Source organism: Lolium rigidum, chromosome 7, assembly GCF_022539505.1.
Source record: "Lolium rigidum isolate FL_2022 chromosome 7, APGP_CSIRO_Lrig_0.1, whole genome shotgun sequence".
NCBI lineage: Eukaryota > Viridiplantae > Streptophyta > Magnoliopsida > Poales > Poaceae > Lolium > Lolium rigidum.
This window is the reverse complement of record NC_061514.1, coordinates 107,790,880-107,811,912: the sequence shown is the minus strand read 5'-3', so window position 1 is coordinate 107,811,912 and position 21,033 is coordinate 107,790,880. Positions and strand designations below refer to the sequence as shown.

The window sequence follows — 21,033 nt, the reverse complement described above, 5'->3', positions numbered from 1 at the left end:
GTAAATTATGTTTCATGTTTAAAAAAAATGATTCGTTCTAAAAAAATACGTCGTGCTGCTGGAGCCACTTCCCAACGCAAACGGACGCGCGGTCGATTTCGACTAAGATGCCCAACGCAAACGGACGCGCGCGGATCAGTCGTCACGCTTAAGTTCCAACACTCTCATTTCCGGCCAAGGCGAGTTACCGGACTACAAAGCGGTGGCTAGGTGGGGACGGCGTCGGCGGCCACCGCTTGGAGGAGGATAGAGTGCGGTGCGTGTCTCCTGGTCCCGTGCGGCGTGGGTGTGGCTCAGGCGTGGCAATAAAGCCTAGCGGATCCCATGGATGGCGACGCGGAACCAATGGATTTGGGGGCGACGCGTCGAGGGCCGTAGCGCAGCGTGGAATAGGATCGACACAAGACATGCACGTTACGTTACGTGCATCACTGTGTTGTACTGTATTAGACTCGTTGTACAGTAATTGTAACCACGAGTCCACGAATGCTTGAAGTCCATGAAAGCGAATAGCACATGGCACATGTTTACGGTCGCATGTTTCCTAATCAGAACTCCCCACCTCAAAGAGCATAACTTCATTCGTGATAGTAAGCTATATGATGATCATTTCGATAGGATTGAGGGAGGCTCATATATCCAAGAAGATAGTGCATCTTATGCTGGTGGAAATGCTTCATCTTCTTCTGATAGCATCATGCGATCACTGCGACAGAGTATTGCTAAAAGTTTAGTTGCCTGAGCAATCGTTCAGAAAAGTTTAGTGGCATGTAGTGAATTCCAACTTATAATTTCATCTCAGCTGACTATTTAGGATCATGTTTATTCATTCTATCTCATTATATACTAGCATACACATCGTATTATGAATTATTTAGGTCACATATAAAATTTAGGGGTGTTACAGATATTTCTCAACCCAACACATCAAACAAGCTAAAAGGAAGGGGGAAGGCACCCTGGAGGAATTACATGGGGAGGAGAAGGCCAGGATGCAACTATGCAAGTCGAACCCTAGGAGAGATAATGGAAGGAAGGAGAGTGAACCCGGGGAGGGGAGGAAGAAGTGCTCTTTGGCCCCACTGATGTCATTCCAATCATTTTCCAGTAGTTATATGTAACTTCAGTTTAGATGCGTGCAACTAGACTCAACTTCAGTCGGTAGTGAATCGATCTCTTCGCTCACTTAAATAATAGTTCCACGGTCGGTTTGTATACACAGAGGATTTATCATTCGATCGATGGATTGTTTAGGAGTAGCTAAGAGCCAGCAGTACTGAAAATACAGAAGGGGTGTGTACACAAAGTTTCAGACCAGACGTATATGCATCACTTCTTAGTGAGCATAGATTACACATTACAGCATTGCAAGCTAGGTTTAGGTGCATGAGGCGTGTATAGGTTTCCCGCCGAACCGTCCATATCCTACGATCAAATTGTCTTACTTGCTCGCCGGCACGTACTGTATCTCCGTTTGGCTAGCAGCACGAGAGGATTCTTCCTGTGCACCGTCAGCCCATTCACCTCGTCGGTATCCACCGCCTCGCCGAGCGGCGCGCTCCAGTCAAAGGAGAAGAGCAAGTTGGCCAGCACTAGCTCCACCACGGCCGTCGCGAAGTGCACGCCGGGGCAGCTCCTCCGCCCGATCCCGAACGGCACGAGCGCGAAGCTGTCATCGATCCACGGCCTGAAGTCCTTGCCGGCGTCGACCTCGCTGTGCCGCTCGGGCACGAACAGCGCAGCGTCGGGGCCCCACGCGCCGGGGTGCGCGCCGATGGCCTTCGCGTTCACGAGCACCCGCGTCCCGGCCGGTACCTCGCAGCCTTGGACTGTGCACGGCTCGATGGTCTCCCGGGGCACGAGGAGCGGAACCGGCGGGTGCAGCCTCATGGACTCCTTGATGACCAGCTTCAGGTATTCCAGGCCCCGGAGGTCGGGTTCCCGGACCATGTCGCTGCCGTCGCCCACGACGCTGCGCACCTCGTGCTGCGCCTTGGCGAGGACGTCCGGGTGGTTCACAAGCTCCGTCATCGTCCATTCCACCGTCGCCGCCGACGTGTCCGTCCCGGCGATGAACATGTCCGTCAGGATGCCTTTGATCCGGTCGCGACTTCCGAAGGTGCCCCCCTGCGCCGGGTCGGCGTGCAGGCGGAGGAGCACGTCGACCAAGTCCTCCTCTTCTTCGCCGGTGGAGGACGAGGTGCGCTTATTGAGGTGGCTATCGATGACGCGCTCGTAGAACGCGTCGAGCTGATGGAAGTTCCGCTCCAGGCGCCCCCGCATGCCGCGGAGGACGTCTAGCCACCCGAGCCACGGCACGTAATCGGCCACCCAGAAAGCACCCAGCAGGCTCTGCGTCTCCTTGAGGACAGTGCTCGTCTCCAAGCCGCCGTCGTCGCGGCCTCCAAAGGCGACTCGCGTCACGATCCTGTTGCTCGTGGCGATAAGCAGCTCGCTCAGGTCAACCGGTGCGCCGGCTGCGGACGCGTCTGCCACGGCTAACACCAGCGCGGCGGCCTCGCCCTCCCTGGCGTCGCGGAAACCGCGCACGCGCGGGGCGCCCAGAAGCTCGGACAGGCATGCACGGCGCGCGGCGCGCCAGAACGCGCCTTCTGGTGGCGCGAACGAGATGTTCTGCAGGCCGTAGGATAACCGGACCGCGGCGTAGAGCGCTGGCCTTCCGGAGAGGGCGCGGTCGTTGTGCTGGAACAACGCGCGCGCCGCGTCCGGGGAGGAGACGACGAGCGTGGGCACGGAGCCGAGGCGGAGCAGCATGAGCGGCGCCCCGTGCGTGGCGGCGAGCGCAGCGAGGGTGTCCTGCGGGAGCGCGCCGAGCTGGTGGAGGTTGCCGATCAGGGGCAGGCCCCTCGGGCATGGGAGGGAAGGCGAGACCGAGACGGCGGCGCGTTTCTTAGACGAGGCAGCCAACAGCTGCTTGAGGAGGAGAATGGTGGGGATGGCGACGAGGAGCCATGCGAAGAGCTCGTGGGCTTGGAGCGACGCCATCGATGGGCAAACTGTTGACTTCCGTTGTTTGTCTAAGGCGGCTAACTATATATAGACTCTGCAAGAGCAACTTTTAAATTTGATAACTTATGCCGTTGCCGGCTGGATGACATTTGGCCGGCACTGCTTTGTCGGCTCCTACGTCCTTAATAAGTCACAAATCTAGAAATATACTGTACTGGATAGACGATTTGTGTTAGGCTAATTGGATGGGGAGTTTTACAGTACCCCCAACTTAATATAGACCGTGTATTTTTGTTGATCCAAAGGATATTATTAAGTAATACTTCTGCCTGAAACGTGTGTGGTATGAATGATACTTCTGCCTGAAAACGAGGTAGTGTTCACGTATGCAGGGTCAAAATTGGAAGGTATCAAACAAAATCCCGTTATCAAAGGAATTTCCAGTAAATCCTGCAACAAATGCATGCATGGCCGCCGCCTGACTAGTTTCATGTCACGGTGGTGGTCTAGATCGATGTGATCTTGGCTGTTAAGAAAGCCATTGTTTCTTACGATTGTTTTGCTGTTGTTTGAGAAGATTGGGCAAACCCAAGGTAGTTCCGTTGGCCATGAGTTTTGCATCGTGCGCAGCCGGCCGGTGGCCACCATGCGGACATGAACTCCCTCAAAACAGTTCTCACATCATTATACGGAGTAGTAATTACGGTAGAGATCTTGACAAAATCGAATTAGCCGGTATTTCTCAGAGAAGACATGGGATATAAGGGCATGTACAATGGTAGAGAAGGCATGCCTTCCCTTACTCCGCCACATCTGCTAGAGAAGGCATTAGATATAAGTCATATAATGCATGTATCTCTTAGAGCCATCTCTAGCAATTAATACAAATAATTAAATTTTGGTAGGAAATTTGTTGCTAAGGGAAGACATATGTGATACAATGGAGAAAATAGTCTTCCCTTATTTTCTAAGAGATGGTCCCTTAGTTAAGGGAAAACATCCTTCTCTCTTTTCAATTTCTCTTCTCCAACTAGGTAAAAATCTGACGTGGCATCTCTAAGGGAAGGCTGACATCACCGCATTGTACGTGCCCTAAAAAATGGATCTGGCTGCCAAGATCTTAGGCTAAATTAACGGGATACTTAGTGGATATAATGCTTGAATACATGATTTTCTACTTAAAAAGTCCACATTGCCCCTGAAAATCAATGGCTAGATTTCAAATCATACTCCTCACTTCCCATAGGTAGTAAAAGGTACCGTAAAAAGAGCCAATTGGATAGATGTCGCTGCAATTTGCTTGAGAAATGCCCATGCAATAGTTGTCTTTTGAGAAAGACAACTACAATTCTATGTACATTTCATAGATGCTAAAACTGCAATGGCGTTCATCAAGTGGCAGCTATCCAATTAACTTTTTTTTTAGCTGGAAATAGACAATTCTTGATTTGTCAAGTCTCATGAGCGTATTATCATGACTAATCTTATTTGCCAAGAGAATGATTGAGCAGAGTTTAAGAACAATCAATTACTACCTCCATACCGGATTAATAGGCAATTACGCATTTCAAGAAATAAGTTTAACTATAAATTTAGTCAACAAAATATGAGATATATGCCACAAAAATTATACTGTTGGATTCGTATTCAAAAAATATTTTCAATAATATAATTTTTGTGATGTATATCTTATATTTTATTGACCAAATTAGTAGTCAAACTTATTTCTTGAAGTGCGTAATTGCCCATTAATCCGGTATGGAGGTAGTAGAACAATACATAAGAATGGCACAGATTCGGATGTATCTAGATACGTCCAAATCAGCGATAACTAATATGCAACAGAGGAAGTACATCATTTGATATAGCTTAATCATTTGATATAGCTTAGTTAGCTAGTAATAAAATTCTACAGAATTCTATAGAGAAAAATGGTCAGGATTAACCAAGTAAAAAAATAGCGCGCTATAACAAAATAGCGTGGGTCTAAAAATGCGCTATTAGCATGTTATAGCGTGCTATTAACGCGAATAGCACGCTATAGTGCCGAAATAGCGTAGCGTTGGCTCTCCAGATATGCTATAGACGCTATTTTTTTTTCCATGTGATTAACACGATATATATAGTTCTATCATAACACAAAATTGCAAACTAGATATAGGAAAGAGAAATTCGGATATGAATTGTCTCTTTCGCATACTATTACATCACGATGTCTCTTCTTTTTCTCTCTCTCAACGTCTAGATGAATCTGTGTTAGACTTTTTGTTTTGTCCAGCGAAGTTGTGTTAGACTTTGTGGCATGCAGGTACGCATCACCCAAGTAAAACTAGACTCTATGATGAAAAATGTTGACTTGGTTTGCTGTGGTCCTATGGCTTAGGCATAGGAACACGGCAAGTCGGCAGCACTAAAAACAATAAGATCATGTTCCCATCAGAAAATGTGTAACTAAAGACTGGTCCTTGTTTTGTGGTACTACCTCCGGTCCGTAGATTAAATCCAACTCGAGGGAGTACTTTTCTTCCGCTCCAATATGTAAGCAGTTTGGCTGGAACCTTATCTCTTCGTTCCCTTTCTCTGCTCCAGCGAAAAGGGAGGCGACCCGTTTTCCGCCGATCTCCGCCGCTGAGGCCAGGGGTTCCCCCTCCCTCCGCTCGTCGCTCCGGCGGCGGGAGGGGGGTGGAACCTCGGGCTCTCAGGCCTGGCGTGTAGATAGGAGTAGGAGTAGGTTTTGGGGCGGCGTCCGGTGGGTGGTGGCGACGGCGGCGTCTCTAATAAATGGTTCGATGCTCCGTCACCATCTCGGTGTCTCCTTCTTTGGCGACGTCGAGGAGCTCGTGGCCATGGTGTTCCTGGGCGAGGTTGCTGTGGCGGATGTGGTGACCTCGTTGGGGATTTTTGTCCTCTGCCTCCGTTTCCGTCTCGACTTCGATTGCTCCGTCGACGTCGAGGAGCGCTGGAGGATCTTGTACAGGAGTTTGGTCTCTGTTGCAGCTGTTCCTGCCCTGGTTCTCTTGCGGGCTGGTGCTTCCAGCTCGCCCGCCGGCAAGGTGCGGGGCGTTGCCCCCGCCGATGTGCTACCGTCGTCGCCAAGGTTCCGTTTAGCGGACGACTATTGCGGCGCTTCAACGAGGCTGGTCCTCTATAGTACCGAGCAGGCGGCTCAGTGGCTGTTCCTCTCCCTCGCTTATCGCCGGATCTCCGGCGAGACCACGGTGTGGAAGGTTGCGGCTGCGGATTGGGCAAGAAAAGTTCCCGGGTCGTGTTGTAATTTCCTTGTTCTGCAGGGTCTTTTCTGTAAAAGTGGACAGCTGTCCTTCTTCTGGTTGTATCCAATGTTTATCTAATATATATTCCAGTTTTCAAAAAAAAAAAATATGTAAGCAGTTTTAGCATTTGTTCAAGTCAAATATTTTCAGTTTGGTTATGTTTCTAGAAAAGGGTGCACACTAGTTTTTCAATAGGAATTAGTGTCATTGGATCCATCATCAAATATATTTTTCATATTGCACACTAGTTTTTACTTCACTCATCGTCATACTTCTGAAACGGGGAGAGTTATATCATTAACTGAGTAGGCAAAACATGCCAAATAGTAAAAGGGGCAAGAACTTAACAGAGAAATGTACATTTGTAGAGCCCAGTTAGTCACTTTCTACATTAAACCCTAGGAGATGCAAAATATTTTTGAAGTATTCTTGAAATATCACGGTTTCTAAAAAAAAAACTTTGGTTTTAAATACGTTGAGGTGTTTGGCTACACTAAAATACCACAGTTTTGAAACCATTGTTTTCCAAAAACTGAGTTATTTTCACAGTATTGAAGAAAGAGGAACATAACTCTTTTTCCGAAACACCTTCTACAAAAACTGAAGTATCTGTTGGCCAGGCAGTGAAATACCATAGTCTCCGAATACTTCAGTTATACTTCAACTGAGCTGCCAGCATTTTCATGACATGAAAAGAGAAGGAAAAAAGAAAGAGCTACTGTCGAGGCCTCCCATATAGTTTTCACTCAAATTTGAATTTTTTATACTCCCTCTAGTTCATATTAGTTGACTCAACTTTGTCTAGATACAAATGTATCTAGTCAACAAATGCATCTAGATACATCCCTATCTACACAAAGTTGAATCAATTAATGTGGATCGAAGGGAGTATAGTACAATTCAGTAACACCATAACTCAAAACCAAAAGTTGACCCAAAGTGCTGCTGTAATAGTAAAGACAATGAAAGAAAAATTTATGAGGATGGTTCCCCGTTTGAAATTCATGCACAACAATGTGCAGCCTGTGCTCTGTACATGATCACACAGTCTGCAGGACGAACACTGGTAGACTAACAGTTTCTTCTAACTGTAAATGACATTCTCGTACTAACAGATTGGTCACAAATTACTTGCATACATGTTCACTGTTACGTCTATGTATCTGGTGTATATTCTTATGATCTTATCTACAAGGAAAACCCTTAAGGCCCAGGGACTCAGAGAGTTCGTACTCACCAGTAATCATTACAGGAGCAGACACCATCTTTGAAATGATGAAATCTATTCCTGTCTCGAACAACGATCTCCCTGTTGTACACCTTCGAGATCAACTTCGTGGCAGAGTGGCAGTCCACGCACACTCTCAGATTCTTCGACAACCGAATTGTTGCGCCAGGGCGTGACTTCATCAGGCCAAACGCAATGGCCAGCTTCTCACTGTGATGCGAGACGGATACTTGCTTCTCATATTCATCAACATCTAGCCTTGCATCAGCTGTATTTGGGATGTACCCAGCCATCTTGATATTTTCGATCATCTCATCAACTTTCTCATATATGTCCCTCAACTGTGGGTGGTGACAGTCTTCAGCAAAGAACTCGAATACTGTCCCATCCAGCTCAATGAGACTGCACCCTGGAATTTTCTCAACCCCTCTCTCCTTCATCTCATTCCGTATCATAGCCGCATCCTTCCATTGTCCCACTGACGCATAGGTGTTCGACAGAAGTATGTAGTTACCACTGTGACAGGGGTCCATTGGGATAATCTGCTTCAGTGCTTCTTCCCCGATTTCAACGTTTTTGTGAACTGTGCAGGCAGAAAGAAGTGCCCTCCAGACTACTGCATTTGGCTCAATTGGCATATTCCTGATAAACTGATATGCCTCATCGATCAAACCAGCCCGCCCCAATAGATCAACCATACAGCCGTAGTGCTCAATCCTTGCAGGGATGCCATAATCCTGGGTCATGCTATCAAAATACCCGCGACCCTCCTCAACTAAGCAGCTGTGGCTGCAAGCTAATAGAACACCAATGAATGTGACATCTGTAGGCTCAATATCGGCCTCACGCATGGATGAGAAGACCTCCAGCGCTTCTCTGCCTCTTCCGTTGCTTGCCATGCCCTTTATCAAGGCTGTCCATGTCCAAGAGTTCCTCACAGGCATCGACTCAAATGCCTTGACTGCATCTTCAATGCATCCGCACTTAGCATAAAAGTCCACCAATGCAGTACCAAGAATTACTGTAAGGGGCAACCCCTTCCTCCTTATGTACGAATGCACCCACTTACCTGTCTCAAGCGCACCCAGGACAGCACAAGCAGAGAGCACACTGACCAGGGTTACATCATTCGGGTTCACGTCGGTAGACTGCATCTCACTGAAAATAGTAAGTGCCTCTTGACACCGGTCAGCCTGAGTGTACCCAGAGATCATCGCGCTCCAAGCAACCACATCCCGGGAGCGCATCCTGTCGAACAACCTCCGCGCCTTATCAAGTTCTCCGCACTTTGCAAACATGTCAACCAGTGCAGTCGCCAAGTTCCTGTTCCTCACCATCCCCTTCTCCTCTGCATACACTACAATCCACTCACCAAGCTTGGCATCACCTATTCTTCCGCAGGCTGTGGCGACGCTTACCAATGTGACTTCATCAAATGGCGCCTGAACATCAAGCATCCCCTTAAACATCTCGACCACCTCCTTCCAGTCTCCATTCTTGACGTAGCCCGCGATCATCGCATTCCATGTTACAACACCCTTCTCCTCCACTGTGTTGAACAGCACCTGTGCTGCAACGACATCCCCACAGCTCGCGTACATATGTATCAAGCTGTTCAGCACGAACCGATCGACCATGAACCCACGCTTGACAGCGTACGCTTGGACGCCACGCCCTGTAGCCATAGCATACATCCTGGCTAAGGACTTCACGGTGTTGGCGATGGTGTGTTGGTCGGGCCAGACATCGGAAGCGTCGAGCATTTCGACGAACAGGTGGAGGGCATCCTCCGGGTGGCCCGCGCGGAAGAAGGCGCGGATAAGGATGTTATACGCCGGCGCGGAGAGGGGAGGGCGGGGGCCGAGGCGGAACAGGCGGATGGCGTAGGAGAGGTGGGCCGGGGAGGTGACCGGCGACGGTAGCGCGGTGGCCTCGAGGAAGGAGTGGAAGGATTCCGGCGACGTGGTGAGGGCACCGGACTTGAGCAGGGCCGCGTGGAGCTGAGGCACGTCGCGAAGCGCCGCCCGGTGAGGTGTACTATGCGTGGGCACGGCGGAGGCGGGGAGAGCCGCCGTCGGGAGGACGGCGGTGGCCATTCGAGCTCACTCGAGCTTAACCGCTTAAGCGCACCAACAACGGCCACTTGCCTTTCTGTACTTATCCAAGCAGCAGCTGTTGATCCCACATGTCATACAGAAAATTCCGTTCTTTTAAACTCCAGATCCCCCTTTCTCCGAGCCCAGCCAGTAACTACCATGGCTCCCACTCCACAGCTCCTCGGCCTCCTCGTCGTCCTCCTAGCGTCCGCGCGGGCCGTCTCGGTGTCGCTCCCGGCGCTGCCGCTCTCGACCTCGTCGCGGTGGGTGGTGGGCGCGGACGGGCGGCGCGTGAAGCTGGCCTGCGCGAACTGGGCGTCGCACCTGGAGCCCGTGGCGGCGGAGGGCCTGTCCCGGCGCGGCGTGGGGGACATCGCGGCGCGCGTCGCGGCGATGGGGTTCAACTGCGTCAGGCTCACCTGGCCGACCTACCTCGCCACCAACGCCACGCTCTCGACGCTGCCGCTGCGGTGGTCGCTGGAGATCCTCGGCTTGCGGGAGTCCGCCGCCGGCGTACGGGTCAACAACCCCGACCTCCTTGACCTGCCTCTCATCGATGTCTTCCGGGTAGGTCGTTGTTACCGAACACTTTAAATAACCGACATTATATCCCTGAAAAGGCCAAGGTTGCGTATGTCTTATCAGACTCTTGCTGAGTTCTACTGGTCTCCATTTGGCAGCATTACCTAGACCTTATTAATTTCTCACAGATTTATATTTTGAAATAGAAACAAAGATTAATCGAACATGAATACTTTGAAATGGATGCTTAAGCATCTTCCTACCACCATAAATTTGGCATGGTTTTGCTAGAGTTGCAAAATGGAAGGTTCAGGAGGATGCCAAATTTTACATTTACAATATCTTACAATTAATGTGTTGCTGTTGAAGTGCTAAGGTGCCGGATTAGTAGTGAGCTCGCGAATGCATACATTCATTGTGAACTCGACAATACTTCATGTGAATAACAGGAGTAGAATTGAAAGAAAAATCCACTGTTGAACTGACAATTTTGTATTTTCTGAATAAATAATCACTCTGTCTCTGATGGATAAGTAAGAGAACTATATCCCTGCAAGAAAGTGTACGTCATGGAATAATTGATGCTATTCATACTGTTTCGCCTACTAATATTTGTTGCTTCAGAAGTCCAGATTTGCATATTAGAAGAATTCTGAATGCAAATAATAAACAATTCACACAACTAAGGCTCATCAGTCACCAAAAGAGTCATTAAGGTATCCTTCTTTCTTTTATCAATTACAACCATCCAGTGCAACTGAAGGATAAACCTTAATGAGAGAACCCGATCTATCTTGCTAGCTCAGGCAATGCCGCCACCTGTAGTTGTTATAGAAGTTTTCTTTCTATACACCCCTGTTCCAAATTGAACAGAGGTATACCTACTAGTCACCAAATTGATGGTCCAATATGAGGGTGCCTTGCAAGTCACAGTGCTCCAGCAAGAACAAATCTTGCTTTGTTGGGTCGTCTATCTGATGGGGATACATGTCAACTTGTTGATTAGGTGAGATGGTACTTTTTCCATAACAGTTCTAGTAATAGGGAGTCTCACGAAAATATATCTAGTTAGTTGAGGAGAGCGAATAGAATGAACCGCACGGCATTTGAGCTTGGATATCTGACCACACATGGGTCATCGTGATGCGTTGAAGGAAAGGAGCGGGTAGAGTTTTTCTGGATTAAATCTTCAGTGAATACGCGCTATGTACGCCTAGTGCATGTGGGCCTGTACGAGGATTGATGGCGAAAAGTCTGGTTCCTGGTACTGGATCGGAACGTACCCCCTGCACCTGTCGGCTGGTAAAAATTTGCTGTTTCACAATTTGACCTAGCCCGCTAGCTATTAACTCAGGCCTGCGCCCATTCCTTGTCCACAACCAAGTACTACTTCTTCTTCCCCAACCACCCACCGGACCCAAACTTCCTACGCCTGAGAAATCCTGTAGCAAAGGTGAGGAACTCCCATTACCACCTCACCTGTCGAGGGCTAACTGAGGAGAAAAAAACTCTCCACTGAAGGCAAGATGTCCGACGTGGACTCCGTTGTCGATCTGGTTGGAGGCGAGGCACCTGAGGCGGCCATCGGGTGCAGATCCGACCAGGTAACAACCGATGCTGGACCGCCACCGATCTGGTTTGTTCGCGTATTACTTCCGATTTACTTACATGGCAAGTCTGTGTTGCAGAGCTGCTTGAGGGAGGGAGAAGCTCTCCTCGTGGTCTCATCAGCTACAAATGGTGTTCTGCTTCTGCCTCCTCCACCTCTCCTTAAATATTGATCGCCGGTAAAAATGGCCGTTGCCGAACGTTATACAGTGCGGATACACTGGTCCATGGTCGAACGGTCGGCATCGTCCTTCGGTACGAACAGTTCAGCTGCAGGAATTGTAGGCCATGGGCCATCTAGGTGTGCTGTACCTCGTGGCGTATACGAGGTTTATACCTGACTTACATGAATAATTGGCTTGCTGGTCCCGAATGGTGCACGAATCCTGAGTTACTTACAGCCTTGGATGCGGCCGGCTCAAATGCCCGGCGGTTCAACTAAGAGTTTTCCGTTAGTTGACCTGGTGGTATGCTACAAAACAAACCATCATATACATACGGAATCTGTATATTTGTTTACTTTGTGACATGGACCCAATACCCGGCTAAACATGAAGTGGAGATAAATATATTTTGGTACCAAGGGATAAATGGATTCTGACATGGGCCAAATTTAATAGGAAGTGGTGTCAGCTTTGGCCAACAACAGTATCATGGTCATACTTGATAACCAAATGACGACTCCAGGATGGTGCTGCAGCAGATCCGACGGTAATACCTTCTTTGGAGACAAATACTTCGACCCTGAAGAATGGTTGAAGGGCCTCAGTGCAATGGCAACAATGTTTAAGAACACAAAGAATGTTGTGGGCATGAGCTTGCGGAATGAGCTCCGTGGCCCCTATCAAAATATTAGTTTGTGGTACAGGTATGTTAATGGGCAAAAGTTCATTTTTATGACCCACAGCATGATTTTTAAATTTTTTTCTATGCCATTCATAGTTGGAAACTTAAATTTACAATTTATTTCCATCATAGGTATATGCAACAGGGTGCAGAAGTTGTGCATGCAGCAAACCCTAATGTCCTTGTTATCTTGTCAGGCCTGGATTTTGACAACACTCTCTCCTTTTTGTTCACAAAGAAAGTTGAGCTGTCATTTACTGGAAAGTTAGTGTTCGAGCAGCATTGGTATGGTTTCTCAGATGGTACCGACTGGGATCATCAGAACCAAAATGATGCTTGTGGAGTGTCTGTCGAATCGATAAGAACTAAAGGACTGTTCCTACTTCAACAAGGCTGGCCTCTGTTTTTCTCTGAGATTGGGTTTGACATGTCTGGCACACATACTTCTGACAATCGTTATCTCACGTGCTTCTTAAGCGTGGCAGCTGAAATGGATTTGGACTGGGCTATTTGGGCTCTGCAAGGGAGTTACTACATCAGAGAGGGTATTCTAGCTTATGATGAAACATACGGATTGCTATCATGGGATTGGTGTACAGCAAGAAACCCTAGCTTCATTAAAAGGATCAATCCTCTGCAGTCACCATTTCAAGGTTTGCACTTTAGCTATCTCAGTACTCTTACCTAGCAACACGGTACGACAAAGAAGATATAGTGATATTTGTTTTATATTTTTTTTATAAATCCTTCTTTTGCTGAAATAAAACATAAGCCTTCCATTCTTTGGATTGGGCAATGTCGTCTTGAAGACTTAAACAGAATAATGCTCTAGCTATTGAATTGTTTCCCAAAAGATGGTGACATGGATATCAATTTAGGATCATTTACCAGTATGTGTGCATTGTTTTAATCCCTTTGTTGCTACACGTAACTTCTAGGAAAACACTGATAAATCTTATAGGCAAGCTGATATGCTAGACAATAAGGAAAATGAACTCCATGCATATTGTAAAAATGCACTACACCGTTTCGTTTTGCCGACTAAAATTTACTATACTTTGATAGTGGCAAGCTGTACTGAATTCCATCATGTTACTCCATAATAATGGAAATATATTTATGCTCCAGGTCCTGGTCTACCGAACAGTCAAAAACCGTACAACGTGATATTTCATCTTCTAACCGGTCTCTGTGTGTTGGTGAAATCTGCAAATTCACTTAAGTTGGGTCCATGTGACGAATCAAACGCTTGGAACTACACCTCAACATCTGAGATAATACTGAAGCACACTGGACAGTGTCTCGAGGCAAAGTCTGTGGGTGATACTGCAAAGCTTGGGGCAGGTTGTGGAAAATCCTGTTCAAAGTGGCAACTAATATCGAACTCAAGTATGCATGTTTCGACCGAACTCGCTAAAAATGGGACTAGAGTATGCTTGGATGCCAGCCCTGACGGTGTCATCATGACAAATCCCTGCAAGTGCCTAAGCGAAGATCCATATTGCAATCCTGAGAGTCAATGGTTCAAAGTTATACTAAGCAGTAGAGGTATACCAGCTGAGGCCTCCATTTTGCAGCTGCCGTCTGTTGGACCCTGGCCTGCAACATCAAGTTCATCATGGTAGTAATCTGAAGACAACACGTTTGAATATACCCAAGGACAAGCTGTTCAAGCCAATTGGAAATGGACGACTTCAGTTTTACAGTCTGTGAATTATACGCAAGATGTCTGCAAGCTCACTTACTCCAGTGTGTGTAATGTATTACCGTGTTAAAAAATCACATGAGGTTGCTCTTACGCCACAGATAATAAATGTAATCTCATGGAATACTCCCTATGTACTCGGGTTCCACAAGAAAATACTACCTATGTCCATATCCATAAATGGACGTTTTAGATTTGTTTAAAATTAGATGTTAAATTATGTACAACTGCATTCTCAAAGAGATATAGGGAAGCTCGCAGCTACTTGCCTTTACTTAACCATTCTCGAGGCAGCAAACGATCTGTCCAAGTTACACGTGGTCCCACATGTCATGCTACCATCCTGTCCGTTTAAACTCCGGCCTCTGTAGTCTCCACTCCAAGTCCCAGCACCAGTAGGACAGTATGGCTTCTTCCTCTCCCACTCCGCTGCTCCTCGTCGTCCTCGTCGTCCTCCTAGCGTCCGTGCGCGCCATCTCAATCTCGCTCCCGGCGCTGCCGCTCTCAACGTCGTCGCGGTGGGTGGTGGACGCGGACGAGCGGCGCGTGAAGCTGGCTTGCGCGAACTGGGCGTCGCACCTAGAGCCCGTGGCGGCAGAGGGCCTGTCCCGGCGCGGCGTGGGGGACATCGCGGCGCGCATCGTGGCCATGGGGTTCAACTGCGTCAGGCTCACCTGGCCCACCTACCTCGCCACCAACGCCACGCTCTCGTCGCTGCCGCTGCGATGGTCGCTGGAGATCCTCGGCTTGCGTGAGTCCGCCGCCGGCGTACGGGTCAACAACCCCGACCTCCTCGACCTGCCCCTCATCGATGTGTTCCGGGTAGGTGGTTAATATCAAACACTTTAAATAACCGACATTATCCCTGAAAATCCCAAGATTTTGTTCGTTCTATCAACTATGAATACTTTGAAAGGGATGCTGAGCATCTTGCTACCATCATAAAATGTGCAACTATTTTCTTGTTTTGGGAATTGTTGCTAGAAGTGCCAGATTAGTCGTGAACTCGACAATGCATACATATTAATGAACTCGACAACACTGTATGGAGAAGTAGCATGGCAACTGGTAGATTAGGTGAGATTGTGCCTTTTTAAATATCAGATCTAGTCAGTGGTCAACCTCTCGAAGAGGTATCAGTTAGTTGACCTGGTGATATACAAAACAAATGGAGTTGTATGTTTACCTTGTCACATGGACCCAATATTGGGTTAAACATGACCACCACATAATTATTTTTCTACCATGGGATATATTAATCATGATTATCCTTCTGACATGTCCTAAATTTAATAGGAAGTGGTGTCAGCTTTGGCCAGCAACAATATTATGGTCATACTTGATAACCAAATAACAACTCCAGGATGGTGCTGCAGCGGATCCGATGGCAATGCCTTCTTTGGAGACACATACTTTGACCCTAGAGAATGGTTGAAGGGCCTCAGTGTAATGGCAACAATGTTTAGGAACACAAAGAATGTTGTGGGCATGAGCTTGCGGAATGAGCTCCGTGGCCCCCATCAAAATGTTAGCTTGTGGTATAGGTATGTTACCGGGCAGATGTTCTTTTCATGAGTCATGATTTCCAAAAGTCTTTTCTATGTAATTGATGGTCGGAAACTTATAAGTTACAATTTATTCCCATCTCAGGTATATGCAACAGGGTGCCGAAGCTGTGCATGCAGCAAACCCTAATGTCCTTGTTATTTTGTCGGGCCTAGATTATGACCTCGATCTCTCATTTTTGTTCGCAAAGCAAGTTCAGCTGTCGTTTACAGGAAAGTTGGTGTTCGAGCAGCATTGGTATAGTTTTTCAGATGGCACCGATTGGGAACACCGGAATCAAAATGATGCTTGTGGAGTGGCTGTCGAATCCCTAAGGACCAAAGGACTGTTCCTAGATCAACAAGGCTGGCCGTTGTTTTTCTCTGAGATTGGTTTTGACATGTCTGGCACACATACTTCTGACAATCGTTATCTTACGTGCTTCTTAAGCATAGCTGCTGACATGGATTTGGACTGGGCTGTTTGGGCTCTGCAAGGGAGTTACTATATCAGAGAGGGTGTTCTAGCTTACGATGAATCATATGGATTACTATCATGGGATTGGTGCACAGCAAGAAACCCCAGTTTCATTAAAAGGATCAATTCTCTGCAATCACCATTTCAAGGTTTGCACTTTACCCATCTCAGTACCCTTACGAAAAAAACATTTCAAGACAAAGAATATGTAGTGATATCTGTTTTACAGTTTTTAAATCTTTCCTTTTCTGAACTCAAACATAAGCCTTTTTTCACCCATACATAAGTGCTTCATTCTTTGGATCCGTATAACATTCTAGATTTAGAATTTTTTTTCCAAAATTTGATTGCATGGATATCAATTTAGAATAGTTTACCACTTTGCATGCACTGATTTAACCCTTGCAAAATAATTGTAAAATGTAACTTTTAAGAAAGCACGGGTAAACGTATAAACAAGCTGGTATATATGCTCAAAATGAAGAAAAATGAATCCCATACATTGTAAAAATGCACTAAACACTTTCCTTTTGCCAACCAAAATGCACTACACTTTGATAGTAACAATATGAACTGAATTTCACAGAAAGGCCCCGGATCTTATTGGCTTTTTTTTCGAAATGGGGAAGCCCCAGCCTCTGCATCAATCCGTGCCTACGGCTCTTTAATGCATTATTATTAACGATCAATTTTGCAAAGCGTTAAATATCACGGATCATTCAAAGTCTCTACATTAATAAGCATTTTAACATTACAAGAAACAGAAGGCGCCACAAGATCTTCATGTAAGATGCCTCTCATACCGCCAACTGCAACGACTGTATAAATTCCATGCTACTGTCGTCAAGCGGTTGCACCAAATATCCATATCCAGACGAGCATCCGCCGGCTAGAGATAGGATCACATATGGATCTAGGGCATAACCAAAGAAATAACTTGCAAAAATGATGAAAAACTTCTTCCGTTAAAGATAAAATCGTTACCGACAGCTCATAATAAATCACACACCAACTCTGCTATGTCCTTTATCTTTCTTTGCAACATCATTTAACCAATTTCCGACTAAATTTGTAATATTCACCAACGGGGGAATATTGAAAGCAAGGAAAAAAATAGCGCGCTATAACAAGCGTCGGCTGAAAAATACACTATTAGCGTGCTATAGCACGCTATAGCACGCCGGAATGATGTAGCGTGGGCTGTCTAGAAACGCTATAGCGTGCTATTAGCGCCGAAATAGCGCGTTATTTTTTTCCATTATTGAAAGTCATAAAACAGTACGCCAAAGGATTTTTGCAAAATGGCGTGAGAAATGAAGATATTGTATTGTTCCATCTTGATCACGAAAGCAACATTTAGAGCAGCCCTGTCAATTCCGTTTGATAAGATCGTCTTTTGTGAGAAGCACCTTCTTATGAAGCCATTTACTAAGCAAAATTTTATTTTATTTAATTGTAGAACCTCCACCCCAAGATCTTCTTGATCTTTGGGTCTACAAATGATATCCCATTTAAATAGTGTCCATCACTTTGCCAAAAGAATGGGATCTAAAAGAGTCTAATCTCCATCTCTTGCTGGATCTTATTGGCTAGCACAAAAATGCCACACTTCTCTCTTAATTAAAAATAAAATGAAAATAAAAAACAACTGGGATCCTCCGCCATTGATCTAGTTTTTTAATGTACTGAATTTCGCTAAGTTACTCCATAATAACGGAAATATTTATACTCCAGGTCCTGGTCTACCGAACAGTCAAGAACCGTACAACGTAATATTTCATCTTCTAACTGGGCTCTGTGTGTTGGTGAAATCTGGCAATTCACTCGAGCTGGGTTCATGTGATGAATCAAACGCTTGGAACTACACCTCAACATCTGAGCTAGTATTGAAGCACACTGGACAATGCCTTGAGGCGAAGTCTGTGGGTGATATTGCAAAGCTTGGGAGTGATTACGGCAAACCATGTTCGAAGTGGCAGCTAATATCAAATTCAGGAATGCATGTTTCGACTGAAGTCGCCAAAAATGGAACAAGAGTGTGCTTGGATGCCGGCCCTGACGGTGTCATCACAACAAATGAGTGCAAGTGCCTAACCAAAGATCCATCCTGCAATCCTGAGAGCCAATGGTTCAAAGTTATATTAAGCAGTAGAGGCATACCAGGTGAGACCGCCTCCATTTTGCAGCTGCCGTCGCTTGGACCCTGGCCTGCAACATCAAGTTGATTGATGGTAGTAATTTGGAAACAGCACGTTTGGATCTATTCAAGGATGATCGGACAAAGTTTTTCAATCTAATTGCATTGGACGACTGTAATATTACGATCTAGGACATTATGCAGCAAGATATTTGCAAGTTCCCTTATACCATTGTGTATAATGTATCGCAATTTGATAACAAATGTTGCTCTTACGTCATTGAGTGAGTATCTCATCATCCTATGATTCCACAGTCCTTCTCTTTTGCAGATGCTGGCCCATCATAAAGGGGGGCGCCCTGGAGGCTTTTGCAGGGGGTGTATGCCAACCTGGTCGACACGGACAAGGCGCCGCACAGCCCCCAGGCAGGTGGTAGGCCGGCCCACCATTCCAACACCTTTTATTTTGTTTTTGTTTTTTCTGTTCTATGTTTTTTGTTTTCCAAATGCTTATTCTTTTCAAATCTGATTTTTTAAAATCCAGTATTTTAAATTTTAGTTTTTTGAAATCTAAATATTTTCAAAATTTGAATATTTTTGAACTTGAACATTTTTTGAGATTGAACATTTCTTTCAGATTTTTGATTTTTTTAAAAAAAATTTAAACATTTTTTTGTAATTGAATATTTTTCGAATATGAAAATTTTACGAATACAAACAATTTTAAATTTAAACATTTTTAAAATTTGAACGCTTTTCCAATGTGAACATTTTCAAATTTGACCATTTTTCAGATTTGAACATGTTTAAATTTGAACTATTTTCAAATTTGAACTTTTTCCAAATTTGAACAAAAAAGAAAAATAAACAAAAAAGAAAAGGAAACAAAAAAGGAAAACAGAAAAACAAACAAAAGGAAAACAGAAACAGAAAACGAAAATAGAGAAAAACCTAAATGGGCCAGGCCTAGTACCTGACCAGGGTGTGCGGTGCCTGTTAGGCACCGACCTGGTCGGTGTATAGGATTGACAGCTTTTGCACCCTTGTGGCCTTGTGGGTAGGGTTTGATTGGCCAATCCCTATTTATCGTTCGTGTGCGGGAATACGCCCCGCACGCACGGGGTGGCAACTTGGGCCGTGGCCCATCAACACTGAGGGGGCGAGGGATTGTTTGCTTTTGCTAGTTTTGAGTAGGGGTGGGCGTAGTCATAACTGCCAATTCGGTCCTTGTATTTCGGTCTATTTTAAATTTGGTCATCTAAAAATGAAGACTAAATTATATTTGTTACTTTTACCACCCGACAGATTCGGTACCCGATGATTCAGGTTTGGGTTCGGTCATGACTGAACAGTGTGGTGGATGTTGTCACAAAAATTCAAAGATATTTAGTAAAAAATGGCAGCATTTTACTGGTATTTTGGATTTTTTGCAATGCATATGTTGTTATTAATTAGTGAAATAAACGTTCCTAAATACCAAACAAAAATAAATCCACGCTATAGATGTTTGATCAATATACAACACTACCACAATTCATGCACATCACACAATTCGGGTGTATGGGCCGGTCACACGTGTTGTTCGGTTAGTTCAGCCTATTCGGTTATTAGGAACTAATGACCAAATTAACCAATCTAAATACGATCTAAAAAGTTATCTAGCCAATTTTCTTTTTGGTGTCGGTATATTCGGGATGGGTCTCAGTCTTTTCGGTTATCGGTTTTTATGTCCACCCCTGGTTTTGAGAACCTGATGGGTGGTTCCGGTCAGCCTTTCTTTGGATTTTATTTTATTTCCTTTGGTTTTCCTTCACCTTTTCTTTTTCTGTTTTTCCTTTTTGATTTTTCTGTTTTTATTTTTCTATTTTTCTTTTATCTATTTTTTCTTGTTTGAAAATTTTAAAATTTGAATAATTTTTAAATTCATTTTGAATAATTTTCAAATTTGAGCAAATTTTTAAATTTAAATATTTTTCAATTGTAAACTTTTTCAATATCTATATAATTTTCAAATCTAGAAGTTTTCAAGTATATTTTTTTTATAAAAAACATATATTAATATCGCGGAGATACCACTTACACACAGCATCCGCAACAATATCATGCCCTAATGACATAAAGGATGCACACAGCTAAAAAAGAGGAAAGAATTACAGAAAAAAGAAAGGTCCCGCTACAGAGAACCATAACTTGAAACAGCAACACTGGCACCACCAAGACAACACCAGAAGCTCAGCTTCTCCATAAACGACGTCTCCAAGAAGGAAACAATGCAGAAACACTGTCGTCACCCGATCATAGATAGTAGGTTTTCACCCTGAAGAAAGTCATCTCTCTCTGTTTCAAAAAAAAGGCATCTCTCTCAAAACAATGCCTTCAATAAGAACATTGTCAGGCACAACCAATTAAGGAAAGATAAGACTCTAAGCTTCTCCTGTGCAGCCGCTCCCACATACCAGTCGTTGTTACAAGCCACGAATTGTCAAGCCAATTCCACCTGAGCACCAAGATCCAACCATCATAGCTATTCACCGATCTCGGCTTGATGACCTTCTCCGCTAGCACCAAGGAAAGAAAACAAGCTCCATGATATTAACAACCAGCAGAGCTTCGAGGCGCTCCCTCTG

The 21,033-nt window shown here is 45.4% G+C and overlaps 4 protein-coding genes across 4 annotated transcripts; 2 read left to right on the top strand and 2 right to left on the bottom strand.

Annotated features, from left to right (window-relative positions):
* Positions 1-1,431: 1,431 nt before the first annotated feature.
* LOC124671818 (cytochrome P450 71A9-like) lies at positions 1,432-3,006 on the bottom strand. The gene has a single exon (XM_047208144.1). The coding sequence runs from the start codon at positions 3,004-3,006 to the stop codon at positions 1,432-1,434; it is 1,575 nt and encodes a 524-aa protein (XP_047064100.1).
* A 4,179-nt stretch (positions 3,007-7,185) lies between these two features.
* LOC124671817 (pentatricopeptide repeat-containing protein At1g08070, chloroplastic-like) lies at positions 7,186-9,566 on the bottom strand. The gene has a single exon (XM_047208142.1). The coding sequence runs from the start codon at positions 9,564-9,566 to the stop codon at positions 7,476-7,478; it is 2,091 nt and encodes a 696-aa protein (XP_047064098.1). The 3' UTR covers positions 7,186-7,475.
* A 156-nt stretch (positions 9,567-9,722) lies between these two features.
* LOC124674385 (glycosyl hydrolase 5 family protein-like) lies at positions 9,723-14,339 on the top strand. Its single transcript, XM_047210428.1, has 4 exons — positions 9,723-10,133; positions 12,317-12,564; positions 12,675-13,195; positions 13,671-14,339. The coding sequence occupies exons 1-4, from the start codon at positions 9,726-9,728 to the stop codon at positions 14,165-14,167; spliced, it is 1,674 nt and encodes a 557-aa protein (XP_047066384.1). The 5' UTR covers positions 9,723-9,725; the 3' UTR covers positions 14,168-14,339.
* Positions 14,340-14,652: 313 nt separating this feature from the next.
* On the top strand, positions 14,653-18,510 carry LOC124674384 (glycosyl hydrolase 5 family protein-like). The gene is made up of 4 exons (XM_047210427.1): positions 14,653-15,069; positions 15,544-15,791; positions 15,898-16,418; positions 18,004-18,510. Exons 1-4 carry the CDS (start codon positions 14,653-14,655, stop codon positions 18,492-18,494), a joined length of 1,677 nt encoding a protein of 558 aa, XP_047066383.1. The 3' UTR covers positions 18,495-18,510.
* Positions 18,511-21,033: the final 2,523 nt, after the last annotated feature.